This window comes from Macrotis lagotis, chromosome 1 (assembly GCF_037893015.1).
Source record: "Macrotis lagotis isolate mMagLag1 chromosome 1, bilby.v1.9.chrom.fasta, whole genome shotgun sequence".
Lineage (NCBI taxonomy): Eukaryota > Metazoa > Chordata > Mammalia > Peramelemorphia > Peramelidae > Macrotis > Macrotis lagotis.
This window is the reverse complement of record NC_133658.1, coordinates 872,877,711-872,896,783: the sequence shown is the minus strand read 5'-3', so window position 1 is coordinate 872,896,783 and position 19,073 is coordinate 872,877,711. Positions and strand designations below refer to the sequence as shown.

At 41.4% G+C, this 19,073-nt stretch overlaps 1 protein-coding gene and 1 long non-coding RNA gene across 2 annotated transcripts in view; one reads left to right on the top strand and one right to left on the bottom strand.

The window, feature by feature from the left end:
* The window catches only part of MICOS10 (mitochondrial contact site and cristae organizing system subunit 10), a 39,549-nt gene extending 31,702 nt beyond the window's left edge, over positions 1-7,847 (top strand). The window contains exons 3-4 of the mRNA XM_074218258.1: positions 333-442; positions 3,192-7,847. Of these exons, the coding sequence (XP_074074359.1) occupies positions 333-442; positions 3,192-3,200 (119 nt within the window). The 3' untranslated portion in view covers positions 3,201-7,847. The remainder of the gene's footprint in view (positions 1-332; positions 443-3,191) is intronic.
* Positions 7,848-10,875: 3,028 nt separating this feature from the next.
* On the bottom strand, positions 10,876-18,870 carry LOC141509053 (uncharacterized). The gene is made up of 5 exons (XR_012474569.1): positions 18,823-18,870; positions 18,067-18,130; positions 17,473-17,598; positions 11,907-11,964; positions 10,876-11,613 (listed from the first exon to the last, which is right to left on the bottom strand). It is a non-coding gene; the product is annotated as an uncharacterized LOC141509053 (long non-coding RNA).
* Between the last annotated feature and the right edge of the window lie 203 nt (positions 18,871-19,073).

Genomic DNA, 19,073 nt, shown 5'->3' with positions numbered 1-19,073 from the left:
TTCACCTTCCCTGCTCTTTGCCATGAAGCATATGCATTGCCAACAGAATCAAAGAATATCAAAGCTGGAAGGCATAACACCCTTGTTTGATCAAGGAGGAAAAATGAGGCCCTAAGAGGTGGTGACTTGTTGACAGTCACACAGACAGGAAGTGGCAAGGCCAAGATTGAGCTAAGGAAGGCTGGCAAATTCTCTTCCTTGATGTGGAAAGGATTGAATGTTTGTTGAGGGCTAGTGTATTTGGTATTCTCGGGTAATAACTTCAGTTATATTTTTTCTTAATGTTTTTGGATTGGTGTTTTTTTTTCCTTTTTTGCTTTTCTTTCCCTTAGGAAGGATGTGGCCATTAGCCTTTGGTTCTGGCATGGGATTGGGAATGGCTTACTCCAACTGTCAGCATGATTTCCAGGCTCCATATCTTGTGCATGGAAAATATGTCAAAGTACGTACAGAACTGATATTTCCTTTCCTTTATATTGACTCATTCTGCCTTCTTTCCTCCAGAGGAAATAGGTTTCTTGCCAGGATTAAAGGGTGACATCCATGGCAGAGAACTTGGAGAAGCTCTTAGCTCTTCTGGCTCCATTGGGGTCTAAAATGCATTTTGACATTTAACCCACTGTTAAAAGTGATCACAATCATCCCTACACTCAAGTCAAAGCTTGAACACAGCTCTGCTATTTCCCTTCAGTCTTCTCTTTTGCAAGTTAATTTTTGAGGCCACTGAAGTGCTGTTTTATAAGGAGCTTTGGATTTAGAGGGAAAGGGCCTGGGCCCAAATTCTGGCTCTGCTCCTTGGCAGTTGTGACCATGGCCAGCTCCTTCCTCTCTCCTGGGCTCAGGCTTCCCACTTTAAAATGGGGACTTTGATAAGGGAATAGGGAAGGTTTGGTTGGGCCCTGAAGACTACCTTTAGTGCTACTTGTCCTTTCAATGAGCCTTGGGAGCCAAATCAACCTGAGCTTCAGCCTTTTGTCCTTTCAGGTATTTGTTGACATTCAGATAAACCTGCAGATAGACAAATTTTTGTCTTTGAAAAGTTCTTACTTGGAATCAGACAGTGCCCATAGATTAACTTTTGTTCCTAGTCTTACAGCAACTGGGGATTACTTGGTTTGGTTGGGCTTTTTTGGGGGGGGAGGTTACAGATGGTAAAATTGAAGCATTGAAGAGTTACTGATCGGCTATTAGTCATTTGAAACATCTGTGATTATCATGGCACTAGATTCATTGCTAAGTCTTCAAGGAACCTTAGAATTTGGAGCATAGAACAAGAAATATGGGGGGGAAAAAACCTTAAAAGTATCTTAGAGGATCATAGGAAGGAATTTTAGTGATCCTTCCAAGACCTTCATTTCATAAATTGAGATTAAATGGTAAATGGACTTAATACAGAATCATAGATAGTTCAGAGAATCTTAGATTTAAAGCTAGGAATGGCTCTCAGAGACCATATTATTTAACCTCCTTTTTTTAAAAGGTGAAAAAACTGAGGCCTAAGTGACTTGCCCATAAGCAGTTGAAATGGTCTCAGATAGTGCTTCTGCCCATTTATGAATATTTAGTCTTCAGAGGATATTAGTGATCGAAACAATTTGGAAGATGACACAGTCATACATTGGAAGGAAGTATGTTACAGTGGAAACAACTGGATTTGGAAAAGATCTATGTTCTGGTTATTTCACTTAACACTTTGCTCTTGGGGAATCACTTTAATGCCTTTTGGTCTCAGTTTTCTCATCCTTTAAAATAATAAATGAAATTGGACTTGAAGACCACTAATAGCCCTCCAGCTCTAAAGCCTGTAATCTATGACATTACATATACAAATACAGTCATTTGGGAGAGTTGATTGATTTGCCTTTATGGTGTTTAATCCAGTGATTGAGAAAAGAATGTCCAGTGCCACTTTAAATGTTATAACCTTCCCTGTCCTCCTTTACTTAGTGGAGGAGATCCCTAAGTAAAAAGCTTTGGTGATGGTTTAATAAAAAGTTCATATTTCCCTCCAGTGTGTGGGGGGGGTTTCTGGCTCAGCCCCCTCTATTTTGTAGAGTCCACATCCACTTGACCTTTGATGAAAGAAAGCATTTAAACGCAAAGGACTTCTGCCCCCCAGTTAAATGGTGTTGAAGGTCTAGGTGCAGGACATAACAGCCCTATCTTCCCATCAAGAACTGTATCCACTCCAGTAATATTCATAGAAACCATTTCACCAATGTAAAGGCTGAGGTTCAGAAGTGGAAAGTGACTTATACAGTGACCTAATAATGAGGTTGATAGCAGATCCCAAGACCAAATAATAAAACTTCATTAGCCACTTGGCATTCTTTATTTTAAACCATTCTGCACTTACACAAGACGATTTAGTGAGAGCTAAAAAGGGTTTGGAGCAGGGAGGGTTGGCGTGCTAAAGAGTCTGGCAGCCTTCTCTTCCATCTTACTCTGAATAATTTCTGTCCTGTAGCTAAGGGTGGTCCAGCTCGGGATGAGGTAATCAGTGGGCCGGTGCAGGGAAGCAATGCAGCTGTTGGCGTGGCATTGGGGCTGAGGACAAGCTGTCCCCCCTCCTCCCACTCCCTGCCTGGCCATTTTCCTGGCACAGACCAGCCATGTGCCTGGGCGCAAAAAAAAAGCAGGACAGCCAACGAGGCTTAATTGTTTCAAACCTTGACATAGATCCAAGATGTTCTGTCATGGGTAGTGGCCCAAGGGTGATTAGCTGCACAGTGTCAATGGTTGGTAGAGTAGAAATTCTTTTTTTTCCCTTTCAACAACCAGACCTTCCCTATTAGAGAATGGCTTTGTTCCTTTATCTGAATTTGAGTCTTTCCTCTGGTGTTGTCATCCTTTCCTCTTCAAAAAGAATGTAATGCTGATTTGAGGCTTCGACGAATTAGTGGCCCCCAGTCTGCCTGAAACAGTTTAGTCAGATCACAGATGGCTGGTTGAGTTTTGTTTTAAATTTTAAAAGACTTGGGGGATCTCGTCCTTTGTGAACTGAGATGGGAAGGAAGCAATGCTTCGTTAAAGAGGCTTCCCAGCAGTGGAGCAGGCAAAGTTCCAGCCACTGCCATGGCAGAGGATCATGGCCACATTGAAACCCTGGGGTCTGGCATGAATTGGGCAGTTCAGACAGGGGAGTCCAGACCTATTTTTGCAGCAATAATCTGAGTCCTTTTGCTTTACAGGAGCAGTGACTTATGACTGAGAACATCCCACTGGGAAGAAGAAAAATAATGTTTATTCCTCAGGAATATTGAAGTGCCCTGGAGTAAGCTGAAATTCTTCTATAACAATGTTATCAGTAAATGCTTTGTACTCCAGCACACTGTTTATGTATTTGAAACCAAGTCTGTTTCTTGTTTTGTATTTTCTCTCTGGAAACTGCAAGAAGAAGGTCTTAGAAGGAATAAATTAAATGAAAATAGGATGAGGTCTTGTGTGTTTCTTACTCTGTGCTGTGAATGCGAGCAAGACTGAACTGCCAGCAGCTGTGACCACCTGGTTGAAGCTCCTCAGGCCTTGTCCCAAAACACCAGCTGTTGTGTGTCCCTCCCCACTCATGCCCCAAGTGTCCAGTTTATAGAGGGGCTTCCACCTTGGGTTTCCCAGGCCAGGAGATGGCTGCTTCTGCTTCTGCGCACGGGGCTCACCCAGGGAACAGGGTTTGGATTTTGAATGCTTTGCTTTTCTTATCCTTCTGCCTTTTCTTCTTCAGAGATAAATATTGAATTAATCCAGTGCAATAAAAGATAAACACAGTAAAGGTCTGGGGCAGGACTGAGATGTTCTCAGATAGCAGGAACTGGTCTAGAGAAGTCCTGGGTGAGAAGGCTGCTAGGTCAGGGTGCCACCTTCTCTACCCCAGAGCACTTAGAGGTTTTTGACTTTCAGCTGGTTCTCTTGTCACTTACACCAGATTGCCTCATGTAAAAAAATACAGTACAGTACAAATTCATGTAAAAAAATACAGTACAGTACAAATTCAATACTTCTGAATTCTCAATAAGTATAATGTGCTATGTAAGTTATTAAAATGATTGATTAAATAACATGAAACTTCACCTATGCACAGAACCTTCAACTGCTCTCCATAAAAAGTGGGTAAAGACAAAATCCACTCAAACCTTTTCCTTCTGCTTAGGGGCATAAAGAACAGCTCTTTGTTATCTCAGAAGGCCCTCCACTGAACCCCAGCTGAGAATTGGCTCCAGCAAACCACCTAAGACTATTACACCATCTAGGGGAGCTGGTATTGGCACAATTCCATTTTCTACTTTTCTGATACACCCAGCTATCTTATTCTGGTGTGGCAGCAGCCAGGGTCAATGGAAGAGATTGGACTGGACCACTGCCCACCATAAAGACCTGTGATTGGCATTCAAGGCTCTCCACAACCTGGCACGTCTCTATATTTTCAACTTTTGTCTTCCCATTGACATAAAATATATTCCATCCCAATTTGACCCTGTGTTTCTTTATCTCCATACCTTTGCTAATACTATTTTCTGTGCCTGGAATTACTCCTTGTCCATAACTCTCCTTTGGCATTCTGCCCATCCCTAAAACCTAGCTTGAATGTCATCTGCCCCATGAAACCTCTGATTCCTTGATTTCAGACTGAAAATGAGCCTTCCATTCAATTTGATAATACATTAGATGTTTTCAATTATGAAATTCCCATTTATACTATTTAAGGTATAATTAGGGGGCACAGTGGATAATAAAGTGCTGGATTTGGAGTCAGTAAGATCTGTGTTCAAATATACCTCAAGTTACTTGACCTTGCTCAAGTCACTTCACCTCTTCCTCGGTTCATAGTATCATCTACCTCCCAGGGTGGTGGTGAGGATCTAATATGGTAATAGTTGTAAAATGTTTTATAAACCTTAAAGTTCTATTTAAATACTGACTTATTATTTATCAGTATACATATCCTGTTCCCATCATTAGATCAGAATTTTCTTGATGATGGGCCTTATGCCTTAGTTATTTATCTTTGTGTCTTCTTTACACTGTTCATTTCACCTAGTAAGTACTTAATAAATGTGTACGGTTTTGAATAAACTGAAGTAATTTGTATAAGAAGGAAATGTGAGGACCTGATTGAATCACTTAAGACTTGCCTCCTTAGTATTCATATTAGTAGTTAATATTGATATTCCCCTGATTAAAAGTTGTTTCTATTCTAGTGTGAGCCAGATCCAGAAAAGAATTGATTCACTTCCAAAAATGACAAAGTGAAAATATAAATTGTGCAATCCTCCAGCCCTGCCAGTGAAATCAGGAGAGAAGAGACACTGCAATCTGTTCCTGGTATCTTCCATGCTTTATTTGAGCTGGGAGTTCACCCCTCTCAGGACTCCTGCAAGTGCATTAGCATTCTGTATCTTCTCATCCCTGTGATTCTTGACCTCAATGACCTCAGTTCTACTGCTTACCACTAATGTGACCTTGGGCAAATCACTTAGTCTCTACTGGGGCTCAGTTTCCTCCTCTGTAAAATGAAGGCATTGAACTATATGTTGACTGAAGTCCTTTCCAGTTCTAGGACCCTATAAATTTTGTGTAGAAGTTCTACCCATTCCCCTGTATCCCTCCTCCTCTAATGGCCTTTGAGGGACCTACAGTTTTAGTTTTTCAGAGATCATAGTATCCTGTGATTTGCAGCTATGTAACTTAAAAGGCAGGTTTTTTGTGGCAGGCAGTGACTTAGTACTTTTAAAAGTCCTGCACAATGTCCTAAATGCAATCAAGCCAATCTTATTCCATACACTGGTCTGCTTCTATATACTCTTAAGAACTGGCTCAATGAATTGCTCATCCACCTGCATGAGGGTAGGTTTTCTTTCATCCATTTTGTTTGCCCAGTATGGTTTGGTAGACCAAATTTTCCCCCCAGTGACCTTGGATCTTATTGAGGAAGGAAGTCTTTAGCTTGGCTAATCCACACCATCTTAATATCTCATTTTTCAGTCAACAATTTGAATAAACCCTTCTCCTTGGCCTTTTATACAGTTTCTGGTTGACCAGTTAAAAAAACTAGTCAACTCTATGGAGAAACAGCTCTGATAAAGTTTTAAGCCAAGAGAATAATTTGGTGTTGACCAATTCAACTGAAGCGGAGTCTACGTCTATCCAGTTAACATTACCCACCATCTTAAGCAAGATACTATCCAAAGCATGTTGTCTACTCTTGTCCCCTTTTCTCTACCCCTCCACTATAATGGATGCAGTTATTGAATAAGTAGAGCCCCATTTTGGCAGAAATACACAGATCCACTTCAAATTTAAGTATCCATTCATCTCCTTAGAGGCTCTTTTCCCCTCATGCTATGAGAGTACGACTCTCTAAAATCCCTTTCTGAAAACAAATACAAGGAATTCATGGCTTTAAAATGATAGAAACTCAGGTGGGCACAGTCTCCTGGAATAATGTGGTGTTGGCCCAAAAACATCCTACCCTGCCAACATATGTAAATATATACACTCTGTTGACATTGTGTAATTTGGCCCAGCACAATATATATTTTGAACTCATTTGGGTGAATGACTGACATTTGCAACAATTTTTATTAGAATGGAAAGGAAACTTGGTGTGTTGGAAAGGGCACCAACTCTGGGGCCACCCCTGCTAATTATTCCTATTGTGTTCTTGGACAAATCACTTAATCTCTCTAGGCCTCAGTTTCTTCGTATGTAAATTGGGTTGGGGAATTTTTAATCAAATGATCACTAAGGATCTTTCTAGTTGTAGAAAGCTGGTCAGCCTTACTGCCCAAAATATCTTTATTCTGAGAAATGACTTCAAAGACCCACAAGTTTGTCCTGAGGCTTCCTTCTAGCCTCAGCTAAAATCCCACCTACCTACAAGAATTTTCCAATCTTTCTGAATTCCAGTGCCTTCCCCTTATTATTTCCTATTTATCTTGTATATAGCTTGTTTATACATTGTATGTTGTCTCCTCCATTAGATTGTAAGCTCCTTAAGGGCATGTTTTTAATTCCATTACTTAATAACTGACATTAACAATTTTCCCCTGCTTCAGACCTTACATAGTCCTTTTCCTTGTACCTCTCTAATATGTCTGTATTTTGAACTTCTCTGATGCTCTTAATGTATTCTATATTGTTGTTCACTCTGATGTTCTTATGATGTATTCTGGGTTATTATTTTTGTATTTCATATCTACCTACTGTCTGTAAAGTTCAGTGGAGAGATTATGCCTCAGCTAAATTTTGTGAAATGGTTCAATATAGGAAATGAACATGCTTTTATTGGTGTAATTGACATTATTAAAGAAGATCCATCCTAATTCCTTGAACTTTTCATCAAATCCTTTATTTTTTCTTTCCCCATTAGAATGTGAGCTCCTCGAGAGTAGGGCCTGTTTCAGTTTTCTCTCTGCATCTCCACTGCTTGGCATGAAAGTGCTTAATAAAGGCTTCATTCATTTATTTGTTCATTCATTCATTCACTTTCCCAGTGCCTAGCCCAATACTACCCTTAGAGTAGCTCCTCACTGCTTATTGACTTGAATACAATAAGACAATAAGACCTGAACCTCGGGTGGTATATCACTAGCCAAAGACTTACACCTAACAATCCCAGGAAACGGGCAATTTTACAGATGGAAATCTGAAATTTAGAGAATTACTTAAAGTCATAGTCATAATATATGTCAGAACTAGGTAGAATTCAAATCTAGGTACTGTCTTGAGGTCCAGTTCTCATTCCATTATGTACCATTGCCCCTCACTGTGTACAAAAGCTGAGTTAGTGTTTAATGAATATTACCAGTCATGCAGCTCTAAGAAAAGATCTTCAGTTTGGTATAGGAAGTGTAGAGATTCAAGACAGCATAACTGGATACTTTTGCTTTTGGTTCTTCAAAATCTGTTTACATTTTTTTCCTTATATATTTGATTGTGTATATATGTATATGCGTATATATGTATATATGTATGTGTGTATATATATATATATACATATACATATGTATATATATATATATATATATGTCTAAAACCAAGCTATAATTGCCTTTTGCTGGTTGTGGTCTAATTTGATATTGTTGTATAGCTATTTTTTGAATCTGACCAAATAAAATCTGCCAAGTATTTCCACAAGGATGTTATCTATAGCATTGGGATAGTTCTCATCTTAAATGATCAGAGCAGAAGCTGTTTCCTATTGTTTCATTTTGAATCGTGTGGAAAGCTGGAGGTGGAAGGCAGAAAGTAGAAATTCTAAGAACCAGAAGGAATGTTAAGTTTAGATAATCAACTCATCTGGAAGTGATCACTACTTTTTTTTTTTCCTTCAAGTTTGCTGCAATCACCACTTCCTTTCAGATACAAAAAGGATCGTTTGAGGGTAAGCATGGGGCTAGAGCTTGGTGGACAAAGGCTGGAGTTTTCAAATTTGCTCATTTTGTTCAGGAAGATTGGATATAAGAATTGGATATCCAGATCCTTCTACATAATTAGAGCTTGAAGAAACTTTAGAGATTATTTTGACCAATTCCCTCATATATATTAGGGAATGGACTCAGAGATTGATATACCCAATATCACAAATCAAGGCATGTGAAAAGATGTAAATTGAACTTTTGTTTATAGATCTCTAGAAATTGTCTATAAAGTTCCAGTTCAACTTTCCTAATGATATTCATAGCAAAGTGGTCTATTTTCTGCCTTTACAAATGAGCACAAGGCTAATATTTGAAATAAAACTGGTGTTTGATATAATAATCAAGAATAAGAGGGAGTCAAACCTGGTTTGTAATTCTACCTCTACCCCTCACTAGCTTTGACCTTGGGGCCTCATTTTCTTCATTTGTCAAATAGATGGTAGGCTTTCAATCTCTGTTCTCAGGACCCTTCAAGTTCTGACATGGTCTCATTTAAAAATCTCTTCCAGCTCTCATGTTCTCTCCTTTAAGATTCCTTCCAACTCTAACATTCTGGGATTTTGGGTTTTAGAGAAAATGCAACCCCACTGTTTTTATCTAGGTTAGTATGAGTGATGTTCAAGATAGGATGGCTCTTTTTAATGGATACATGGTGACGCCTCTTAAGATAATTTAAAATGTGTTGGAAAGCACTCCAAATTCCTTGCATTTTTGTAATGCTCTTTTCCTAAGTAACTCAAATAACCACACATTAATTGCATATTTTTAATACTTATCGAAAAAAGCATCAAAGCTATTATTTCTCTTCTTACTCTGTGTGATAGGCAACTTGTTTATAGATCTCAGTTTCCTTATTTGTCAGATGAGAGGATTGATAGACCAGACAATAGTTCCCAATATTTTTGAGTTTGATGAACCCTTTCTAATGAAAGAAAAAAATATATATGCCTTTAAATGATTGTAAATTTTCATTATATTCCAAGAAAATTCATAACGATAACTAGACAACCTTCTGATGAGTCATAATACGTGCATTTGAAAAATAGTAATATGTGTACATGTGAGACATTATTTAGTCTGCAAACATTTGTTTAGTTCTAGATCCTGAGGTTCCTTGCAATAACTTCATGGCTTTGCCAGGCATCTGACACGGTAGGGAATGAGCATTTAAATGGCATCTTCTACAAACCTTGCTAGGTGCTTTGCAAATATCTGAGTCCTACAACCCTGATGGTAGATACTGTTATAATCCCCATTTTACAGTTAAGGAAACTGAGGCAAACAGACTTTTTTTTTTCCAGGCTCACATAGCTAATAAATATTCAAGGTCAGAAATGAACTTAACCTCTTCCTGACTCCAAGCCCAGGTCTCTAGCTACTGTACCATCTATCTGCCCACAGATTGGGAGTGAGGAGGTTGTGGTAATCTCCAAGGTGTCTTCCAGTGGCAAATCCTCTTGTTTATGGTTTGTTTGTTTTTTTAGTTTTTTGCAAGGCAAATGGGGTTAAATGGCTTGCCCAAGGCCACACAGCTAGGTGTCTGAGATCGGATTTGAACCCAGGTACTCCTGACTCCAGGGCCAGTGCTTTATCCACTGTGCCACCTAGCCACCCCCTTGTTTATGGTCTTTCCAAATTCCTCCCATAAGTCTTTTTTTTTAAATCAGTATTGAGCAAGCAACTCACAAACTTCCAATTCTCCAGCATTTTAAGGCTTGTTTTCTTTACAGTAACAAGTATTATTGTCCATTTTATAGGTGAGGAAACAGGTTTGGCAGAGAGCAAACTGATTTGTCCAAGGTTTTATATACACATAATTTGCACACACACTCTAAATTATTCGTAGCAAAACTTTTTGGTAGGAAAAACCCCCTCCCCAAAATTTAAATGGGAACCAATCATTGATTGGGATCATAACAAATTGTGCTATTAGAATGCTATTGTCCTGTAAGAACAAATGTGAGGGAATTCAGTTTTCTGTAAAAATGAGGGGGATTGAATTAGAAGACTTCTAAGGTTCCTTCCAACACTAAATTTATGATTCTGGGTCAAGGCTAGTAATATTAACAAGCTAGATTCAAATGTGGACTTCCAATTTAATGCTCCCTCTCCAAATCAAACATTTATTAAGATCCCATTATGGCTGCAGTATATGAATGTAATGGAATACTTTTGTGTGATAAATGATGAGCAGGTGGATTTCAGAGAAATCTAGACCTACATGAACTGATGCTGAGTGAAGTGAGCACAGAACCAAGAGAATATTGTATACAGTAACACCAATATTCTGCAGTGATCTACTATGGACAACTTAGCTCTTCTCAGCTACACAGTGATCAAAGAGAATTCCAAAAGACTTATGATGGAAAATAGCCACATCCAGAGAAAGAATTATGCAGATCAAACATACTATGTTCACTTTTTTTGCTTTTTCTTTATTGTGGTTTTTCCCTTTTGTTCTGATTCTTCTTTCATATCATGACTAATGTGGAAATATGATTAATGTGAGTGTCCATGTATAAACTATATCAGATTACTTGCTGTCTTTGGGGAGGGGAAGAAGGAGGAAAAAAATTGGAACTCAAAATCTTACAAAAGTGAATGTTGAAAACTACATGTAATTGAAAAAATTAAAATGCTATTAAAGTTGTAAGAAAAAAAGATCCTACTATGGGCAAGTCAAAGCCAATTGAGAGTAATACATATTCTTTGTCATTCACTGATCTTTCTACCGTCTCACACTTTCCATTATATCAGGTAGGTTGTATATGACTCCAAGTGTTAGAGGAATAGGGAGGGGAAGAGCAAAGAGACTGAGAGATAAAACCTTTGTGTCCAAGAGCCTGAAAATCAAGGAAGAAGTTCCATTTGACATTTGTCTGGGCATGCTTTCCCTGAAGAAACCAGCATCTGCATATATGTTCCATTTCCATAGAACAGACAAGATTTCCAACTGACTCAAATCTTTTTTGTGTGTGTGCAATACACTTTTATTCTCCTTTTACCTTTGCAATCATCTTTGAGTAATCGTGTAAACAACAGAACGAAATGAAATCACATTCATCTTAAAACGTTGTTTCAAATCCATCTTAAGTGAAACAAAACATTGAGTTGTGGCAAGAAGACTTTGATTTTGATTCAGAGTTCAGATGTGATCTTGGACAAACCACACCACTTTCTGAGTTTGTTTCCCCACCTATAAAACAAAGGGGGAGGGAGGATAATTTAGATAACTTCTAAGTTTTAAATCCTACTTTGTGATATGAAAGCAACAAAAATTTTAAGCCCCTACTATGTACACCGTCCAGAAAATACAAAGATAAAGCAGTACTTTCCTCAAAGGACCTATATGCACATACATCATAATTCTCTCATGGCTATTACAATTCCTTGCCTTCAAGTAGTTTGATAATAGGGCTGAAAGCTAAATAGAAACTTAGAGATGACCTTGTTCTGCCCTTTGGGGACAAGGAGAATAGAATAAGATACCTGAATGATTGCAGTAGTCTTCTGATGCCAATCTTCTGCATCTTCTGGATTCATTTTCCTGAAGCAACATTTTGCATGTCAGATATTCTGCTTAAAAAAACCTTCCCTGGCTCCCTGTTAACTACCTGGCTCATGGAAGGCACTTAAATGTTGACTGATTGACTGAACAACCGACCAGTCTGCCTTCCACCAAGTCAGTTCCCTAACTTTGTGAGTTTCTTAAACCAATTTACCTCAGTATCCTCATCTGTAAAATGAGCAGGGGAAGGAAATGGCAAACAACTCCATTATTTTTACCAAGAAAACCTCAAATGAAATCATGAAGATTCAAACAAAACTGAAACAATTCAACAGCAAAAGTTAGAGGCCAGCTCTAAGGGAAGATAGTCTCTTTAAGGCAAGATAAGGTAAGGGCTGTGAAAGGCTCCATGGAGAAACTAAGATTTTAGCTGAGACTTGAAGCTAGGGAAGTGAAGGGAGATAGATTGAGGAGGGAGTGTATTCTAGGAATAGAAGACAATGAAAATTCAAGGAGTAAGGAGATGAGTTTCTTGTGAGAGAAATAGCAGGGAGACCAATGCCACTGGACTACAGAATTTGGAAAGTGGAGGAAAGTACAATATTGAAAAGAGAAAGGAGCCCAGTTATAAAGAGTTTTAAAAGTCAAAGGTCTCTGTTTTTGATCTTGGAGTTAAAGGGGAACTATTGGAGCTTATTTGGGGTGGGAATGATCTCATGGTCAGAGCTGCATTTTAGGAAGATCACTGATGACTGTAGAGGTAGGATTTTGTACTGCCCACATCTCCAGTACTTGGTTCTCTTTGTGACTTAACCTCTATGTCTCACCCCCGCCATCTCTGACATAGACAGACTTATCACCACTCCTATACTTTGCACTTTACCTTTCCCCATCCCTAATATTTAACCTACTCCCATCCTTGGCACTTAAGAGGTCCCCTCCACCCTCTTCTTGACAGTCTTCCCATTTCCAACACTTTCATTATTGGCAATTAGCCCTCCCCATCCCTGGCACATCCCCCATTAGTAACACAGACTTCCTAATCCCTGCATTAAATCTTATTCAGTCTCTGGCACTTAATGCCATTCCTCTGTACTACCTGCCCCCCAAACTCTCCACTCCATTTCTGACAATTTTCCTATTCTCTATACTTAGACACCTGTCAGCCCAACTCCTAACATTGAACCTCTCATTCCTGACTGTGGCTACATTCTGGCACCATGTCTTCATTCTATGACCCTTGGCTATCTTTTCCTCAGTACTAAATCTCTCATCTTCAGGACAAAGGGCATTCAAGAATATTTTCCAGGATACCTTGGAGGGTGCAGAAATGTATTTCATGTTTTCAACGCCTCAAGGCTCAAACTCAAACTTCACTTTTAGGTTATGCTACACTGGCCACATCTTCATGGTTTAGTATACCTAGCTTTTCAGCCTCAAGCATGCCCTGGCACCATGAATGAAGGTCAATAGAAAATATGCTGAAATATGATTTTTCTTTCAGAGAGTATAGTTATGGGAATGTTTTAGAATGAAGAAAGCAGAAATCCCAGTGGCAAACATCCATAATTACTGAAACAATGTCAATGTGGAGAAATCCCTAAACTCAAATACAGCTGTCAAGGATGGTATCATATTGCCAAGAATACATAGGTGGATACATAGATACATATAGACAGAGAAATAAATGGGATGGATGGATGAGTAAATAGGGAAAGAGAACAACTGTTAAACCGTTACAAAGAAAGCTCCCATCTCCCCCCCAAAAGGAATTTGGTCTTTACTCTATAGGAGGGAAGGGTAAGGGTAGGGAATAAGCCTTTGTATAGCTCTTACTATGTGCTAGATATATTTTTACAAATGTGAACTCATTTTATATTCACAACAACCCAAAAGGCAGGGAGGTGCTATTATTATCACTGCCATTTTTTCATTTGAGGAAACTAAGCTACATTCTAATGGGAGAAGACAATATATAAAAGGGAGCTGAAAATCAGAGCATGTCTGTGTACTGAATAGAGAGAGAGAGAGACTCAAGGGCTGAGCTGAATTTGAAGTGAGCTTGATTGTTGTATGTACTTTCTTTTTTTGTAGGTTCTGATAGGGTTTAGCCTTGATGAGGAATAAGGGCACAGCATGTAAGATGGGGAGGGGGTAAAGGAGGAGATGGTGGCAGTAATAGGAGGTGAGGAGGAGAGAAGAGGGAGTTCATGATAAATGGAATCAATATTTTTCTGTAAAATCATGAGGCAAAGGGTCGAGGAGCCATGGGAGATTTGGAAAGATGAAAAGATTTAGAAGAGCCACTGTGGAGAGTGGGATATTGTATTGATAAGGAGGGTATGGAAAGATCACCTAGCGGCAGTGAGGGCTCAACTGAGTATGTAACAGAATTGTTGTGTGATTTTTTTTCTCCACATTTGTTAAGTAATGTGTGTAGAAATGAAGATGGGATTAACTGCTACGAGTCATCCAAGATTGCTGCTTGCCAGGGAATGATTAGTCATATTATAAAGGGGCTAGGGACTCAAGAGAGGATGATGGTGTAGAGCTGAATTGGTTCACCAAAGGGTCAAGATGGGGAAAGGAGGAGAGAGTGGCTAATGCAAGGGTGATGGCCAGAGAAAGAATTGAACAATCAAGGGACTGGAGATGAGTGCAAATGAAGAATAGGTCTTGTAAGGGAAGGAAGAAGAAGAGATGAAAAACCAATAGATAACAGAGATTTCAGAATTCTTGAATTTAGATGTGGTATATTTGTGGATGATGAAAAGATTAGGGGTATGGTCTTTGTGTAGTTAGGGTAGAAGGATAGCTCAAGGGAAGTGAGAGAGTTGAGGAACTGAGTGGTAAGAAGTTTGAGGGAGACGGTCAACTGGTTTGAAGGAAGGAAAGAACAGTTGTGAGCTATCTACTGAACCCATTAATGAAGGAAGGGAAGTGATCAGCAGAAGACTGAAGGCAGGTAATCAACAGGAAGTCTTGGTATCTTCTCACCTGAAGATGTAAACAGGTTGGGGTAGCAGGAAACAGTTGACTCCCTATGTGAGGGACAGTCCTGTCAGGGAAGGCAGAGTATGCATGTGCATGTGTGGTCAAGGAGTTAGGTGATGGGGGGTAAGGGGATGGGGGTAGGGGTGGGTGGTGAGGAGGGGTGAGGGAGGATGAGGAGAAAGAGAAAGTTAAGATATGAATGTTACAGTAGAATGTTAGCTCCTTGAATGCAGAGATCGTTTCACTTTTGTCTTTTTTACTTCTTGAGTCTCCTGGGCCTGGCCCTTAATAAATGCATATTGGGTTGGATCAGATCAAAATGTCTCTTATGCCATAAGAAGCTCCGAGCCTGAAATACTGTCAAAGCTAGAAGGAACCTTAGATAAGATGCTTAGATGTGCAGCTGATCTGCTGGTTAATGGAGGGGGAATATGTCAAACATGCCTCAGTCCTCCAGAACCAACTTGGATTCAGAACTCCACAGAAACTTGCCTTGAAGGCAGCTAGGTGGCATAGTGGATAAAGCACCGGCCTTGGAGTCAGGAGTACCTGGGTTCAAGTCCGGTCTCAGACACTTAATAATTACCTAGCTGTGTGGCCTTGGGCAAGTCACTTAACCCCATTTGTCTTGCAAAAACCTAAAAAAAAAACTTGCCTTGACCATCTGGATCTTTCCTGACCATTGTGCTTTTTACCCCTCTTCTTGTCCATAATTGAATTAGTATTTCCATTGCCTTTAGAAAGGGTGCCAAGAGCTACTACCCTGTTGCTCCACTCAAGGTTGCCTAGACTGAATGGTTTTCTTCCCCAGTCACCCGTATTTCTGTTCCTCCTCCCCATCCATATCTTTTCCATCTCTCCTAGCTTCCTATCCTTCCATTGTGCCCTATGGAACTCTGTTCCAGTGCTAACTGTAGGGACATCCACTTGGAATATTGCATAGTTAAATTTTATATAACAGAATGTGCACTACTTGAGGACAGGGACTGTTTCTTTTTAATCTGTGCATTTCCAGAACCTAGAATAGGGAGTGGCACATAATAAGCATCTAACAAAAGCTTGTTGATAGTTGATTGGGGTTACCTCTTCCAAAATCTATAGTAAATTGTTTAATTGAAATGTCCAGTCTTCTAATTCTACAGAAAAGGAAACTGATGCCCATTAACATTAAATGGTCTGTCCAAGTCCACAAAACAAGGAAATGGCAGTACAAGAAACAGAACCTCTGTCTCCTGCCCCCCAACTCAATGTCTTACTCTACCCAACAAAGACCAGCATTTCAGGGCCATAAGAAACTTTGGAAATAGATTTGGTTACCACTGGACTAATCCCTTTCCCTCTCTGAGATTCAGTTTCCTCATCTATCAAACAAGAATAATCATATCAATGCCACTTACCTTGCATACAACTAGAGAGAAAATCCATAAACTGCTTCAGAATCTTAAGTTTCTATGCAAATATTAGCACTGGCAATGGAGATGAAGACGTAGGTGGTTTGCATAGTATAAGAAGCCTAGAAAATGTAAGCTCTCATGAGCCCAGGGCCCTAAGGTGCCAGGGGATCTTCCAGGCAGTGAGTGGGCTTGTGAGAAGAGCACTGGATCTGAAGTCCGAAGGCCTGGGTTCAAATCCTTGCTCCCCTAATTCCTGCTTGTTCTACTTGGAGTAGTAGCCCCTTTCTTTCTCCCTGCCTGTAGAATATGACTCTGGGCTAAGCTATCTCTCGAAGGACACCTTTCCCACTTCTCCCTGTCCTGCTGGGGATGAACAGGCAGAAAGCAGGACCAGGAAGGTCAGTATGAACCACCCTGGGTCTTGCTGCCTGAGATGGGAGGGAAGTAGATTTTCATGTCTGCCCTCCAGGCTCCAAAGACATTGGCACCAATTCCCCTCATCTCAACTGCCTAAGTCACAGAGAGCCTTTGCTTATTTTTTCCTTCTCTTCAATAAGAGGGCAGAGGTTTGAACTCCTGTGGGAGACCAGGCTGATGGGATTAGAGGAAACAGCTGGCTCAAGCCAGCGCCCAGTGGGAGCTCACATTCCAGAGCCTCAGGAAGAGAGCAGCTCCCTGTTGCCCAGGCGGATTGCAGGTCGTTTGCCTGAGGCCAGATGTTTTCAAAGGAGCCTGAGAAGTGGGCCTCATGACCCTGCCACCCCAGCTGGTCAGAGGTCTCATGGTACCCCGGCTCAGCCACACTATGTCCTGGCCCAACCCATATCTGCACCAGGTGGCTCTGTCCTCGGGGCCCCCACGGGCCATGCCAGCCGGGCTTGTTTGGGCAGACCGAGTTCTGCTGCCAACCAGGTGTGTCTCTTGGAGCCTGGAGCCCCATGGCCCTGCCTTTCTCACTGGGGACCCACCTGACATCCCTCATATGCAGGGACACGGAACCTGAATTGAGATGACAATTGCAAAGGAGAGGGTTAAATATGAGTTTGGAAGGCCTCTCGAAGATGGGATTCTAATCTCAGTTTTCCAGTTAAATTGCTGGATGACCTTGGGCAAACCATTTCCTTTTTTTTTTGCAGAGTGATGGGGTTAAGTGACTTACCCAAGATCACACAACTAGTTGTCTGTTAAGTGTCTGAGGTTACTTTTGAACTCGGGTCCTCCTGACTCCAGGGCTGGTGCTCTGTGCCACCTCGTTGCCCTTTCTAAAGAGTTTCAGATTCTATTTCTGAAAGAAGAGGAAGTTAAATCTTAGAATAGATGGTCTTCAAAGTTCCTTTTAGTCCCTTCTACCAACATTTAGTGATCTAAAGTCACCTAAATTATTGGGGTTCTTTGGTTTCTGATCTTAAGAACATTCGAAAGCTAGGCTGCCCGGCAGGGGGGTAGTCTAGCCTTCTATCCATGGACAGTATCTTTACAGCAAGAATGAAAAGAACAAACTCTATCTTCACTCTTCCCCATATTTTAGTGGCACCGTAGATACCACTGGGCCTGAAGTCAGAAAGGACCTGAGGGGCAGCTAGGTGGTACAGTGGATAGAGTACCGACCCTGGAGTCAGGAGAATCTGAGTTCAAATTCGGCCTCAAACACTTAAGTACCTAGTTGTGTGACCTTGAGCAAGCCACTTAACCCCACTGCCTCGCAACAAACAGATGAATTTTTAAAAAGGACCTGAGCTCAAATCTTACTTACTAGCAGATACTGGGAGTGTGACCCTGGGTAAATGACTGCATCCAGTTTGCCTCAGTTTCTTCATCTGCAAAAGGTTGGAGTTGAACAAGAATAATTTCTAAGGTAACCCTAACTCGGATTTTCAGTGATTCTGGATTTCTAGAGGGGAAAATACTGAAGGAAAGTGTTTCCAGTCGTTTCTTCCCTCTCATCCCCTTGTTCCTGTCTTGTCACCATCGACTTTGGATGGGCTGTAGACAAAGTATCTTTTCCTTCCACCCAGTCCCCAGTTTTAAGCCTTGGCCCCAAGGGCAGCCCCACAGGCCTGGCTCCCCCGGGCCTCTTGAGCACCACCAGCCCTGGGGACTCGGTCTCCCTTCGAAAAACCAAAGGCAAAGGCTACCCCATTCCCTTCCTCTCTCTTTTTGCTACCGCTCTCCCTTTCCACTCCACTTTTCCTCCTCCGGTCTCCCCTTCCTTTTGTTCCTCCCCCTCACTGTTCTGTTCTGGCCTTTCCTCTCCTCTCCCCCCTTTTTGCTCTCCTCCATCCCCGCTTTCTTCTCCTTCCCATTCTTTCTCCTCCCGCCTCCCGCTGGCCTCTCTCTCTCTCTCTCTCTCTCTCTCTCTCTCTCTCTCTCTCTCTCTCTCTCTCTCTCTCTCTCTCTCCCCCCCACTTTCTCTTCTCCCCCTTCTAGCCGCTTTCCCGCACCACTTTCCCTTTCCCCTCCATTTTTCTCGTGCCCGTTCGCTTCCTCCTCTCCCCCTCTTCCCCATTACCCTCCTCCCCTCCCCCGTTCTGCCCCAGTCCGGGCCGGGCGGGCTCGGGGGCGCCTCGCGGCGGCTCCCGGGCCGGGCCCAGGCGGGCGGGCGGCGCTCGGGCCGGGCAGCATTCCTGGCGCGGGGGCGCCCCCGCCCTCTCTCCCTATTTGGAGAGGAGACACCCTGACGTGGGGCTGTCCCCGCCGCGCCCCCGCGCCCGGGCGGCCGGCGGCCCGCGGCGGCGGCGGCGTCAGACGGGATCCCGCAGG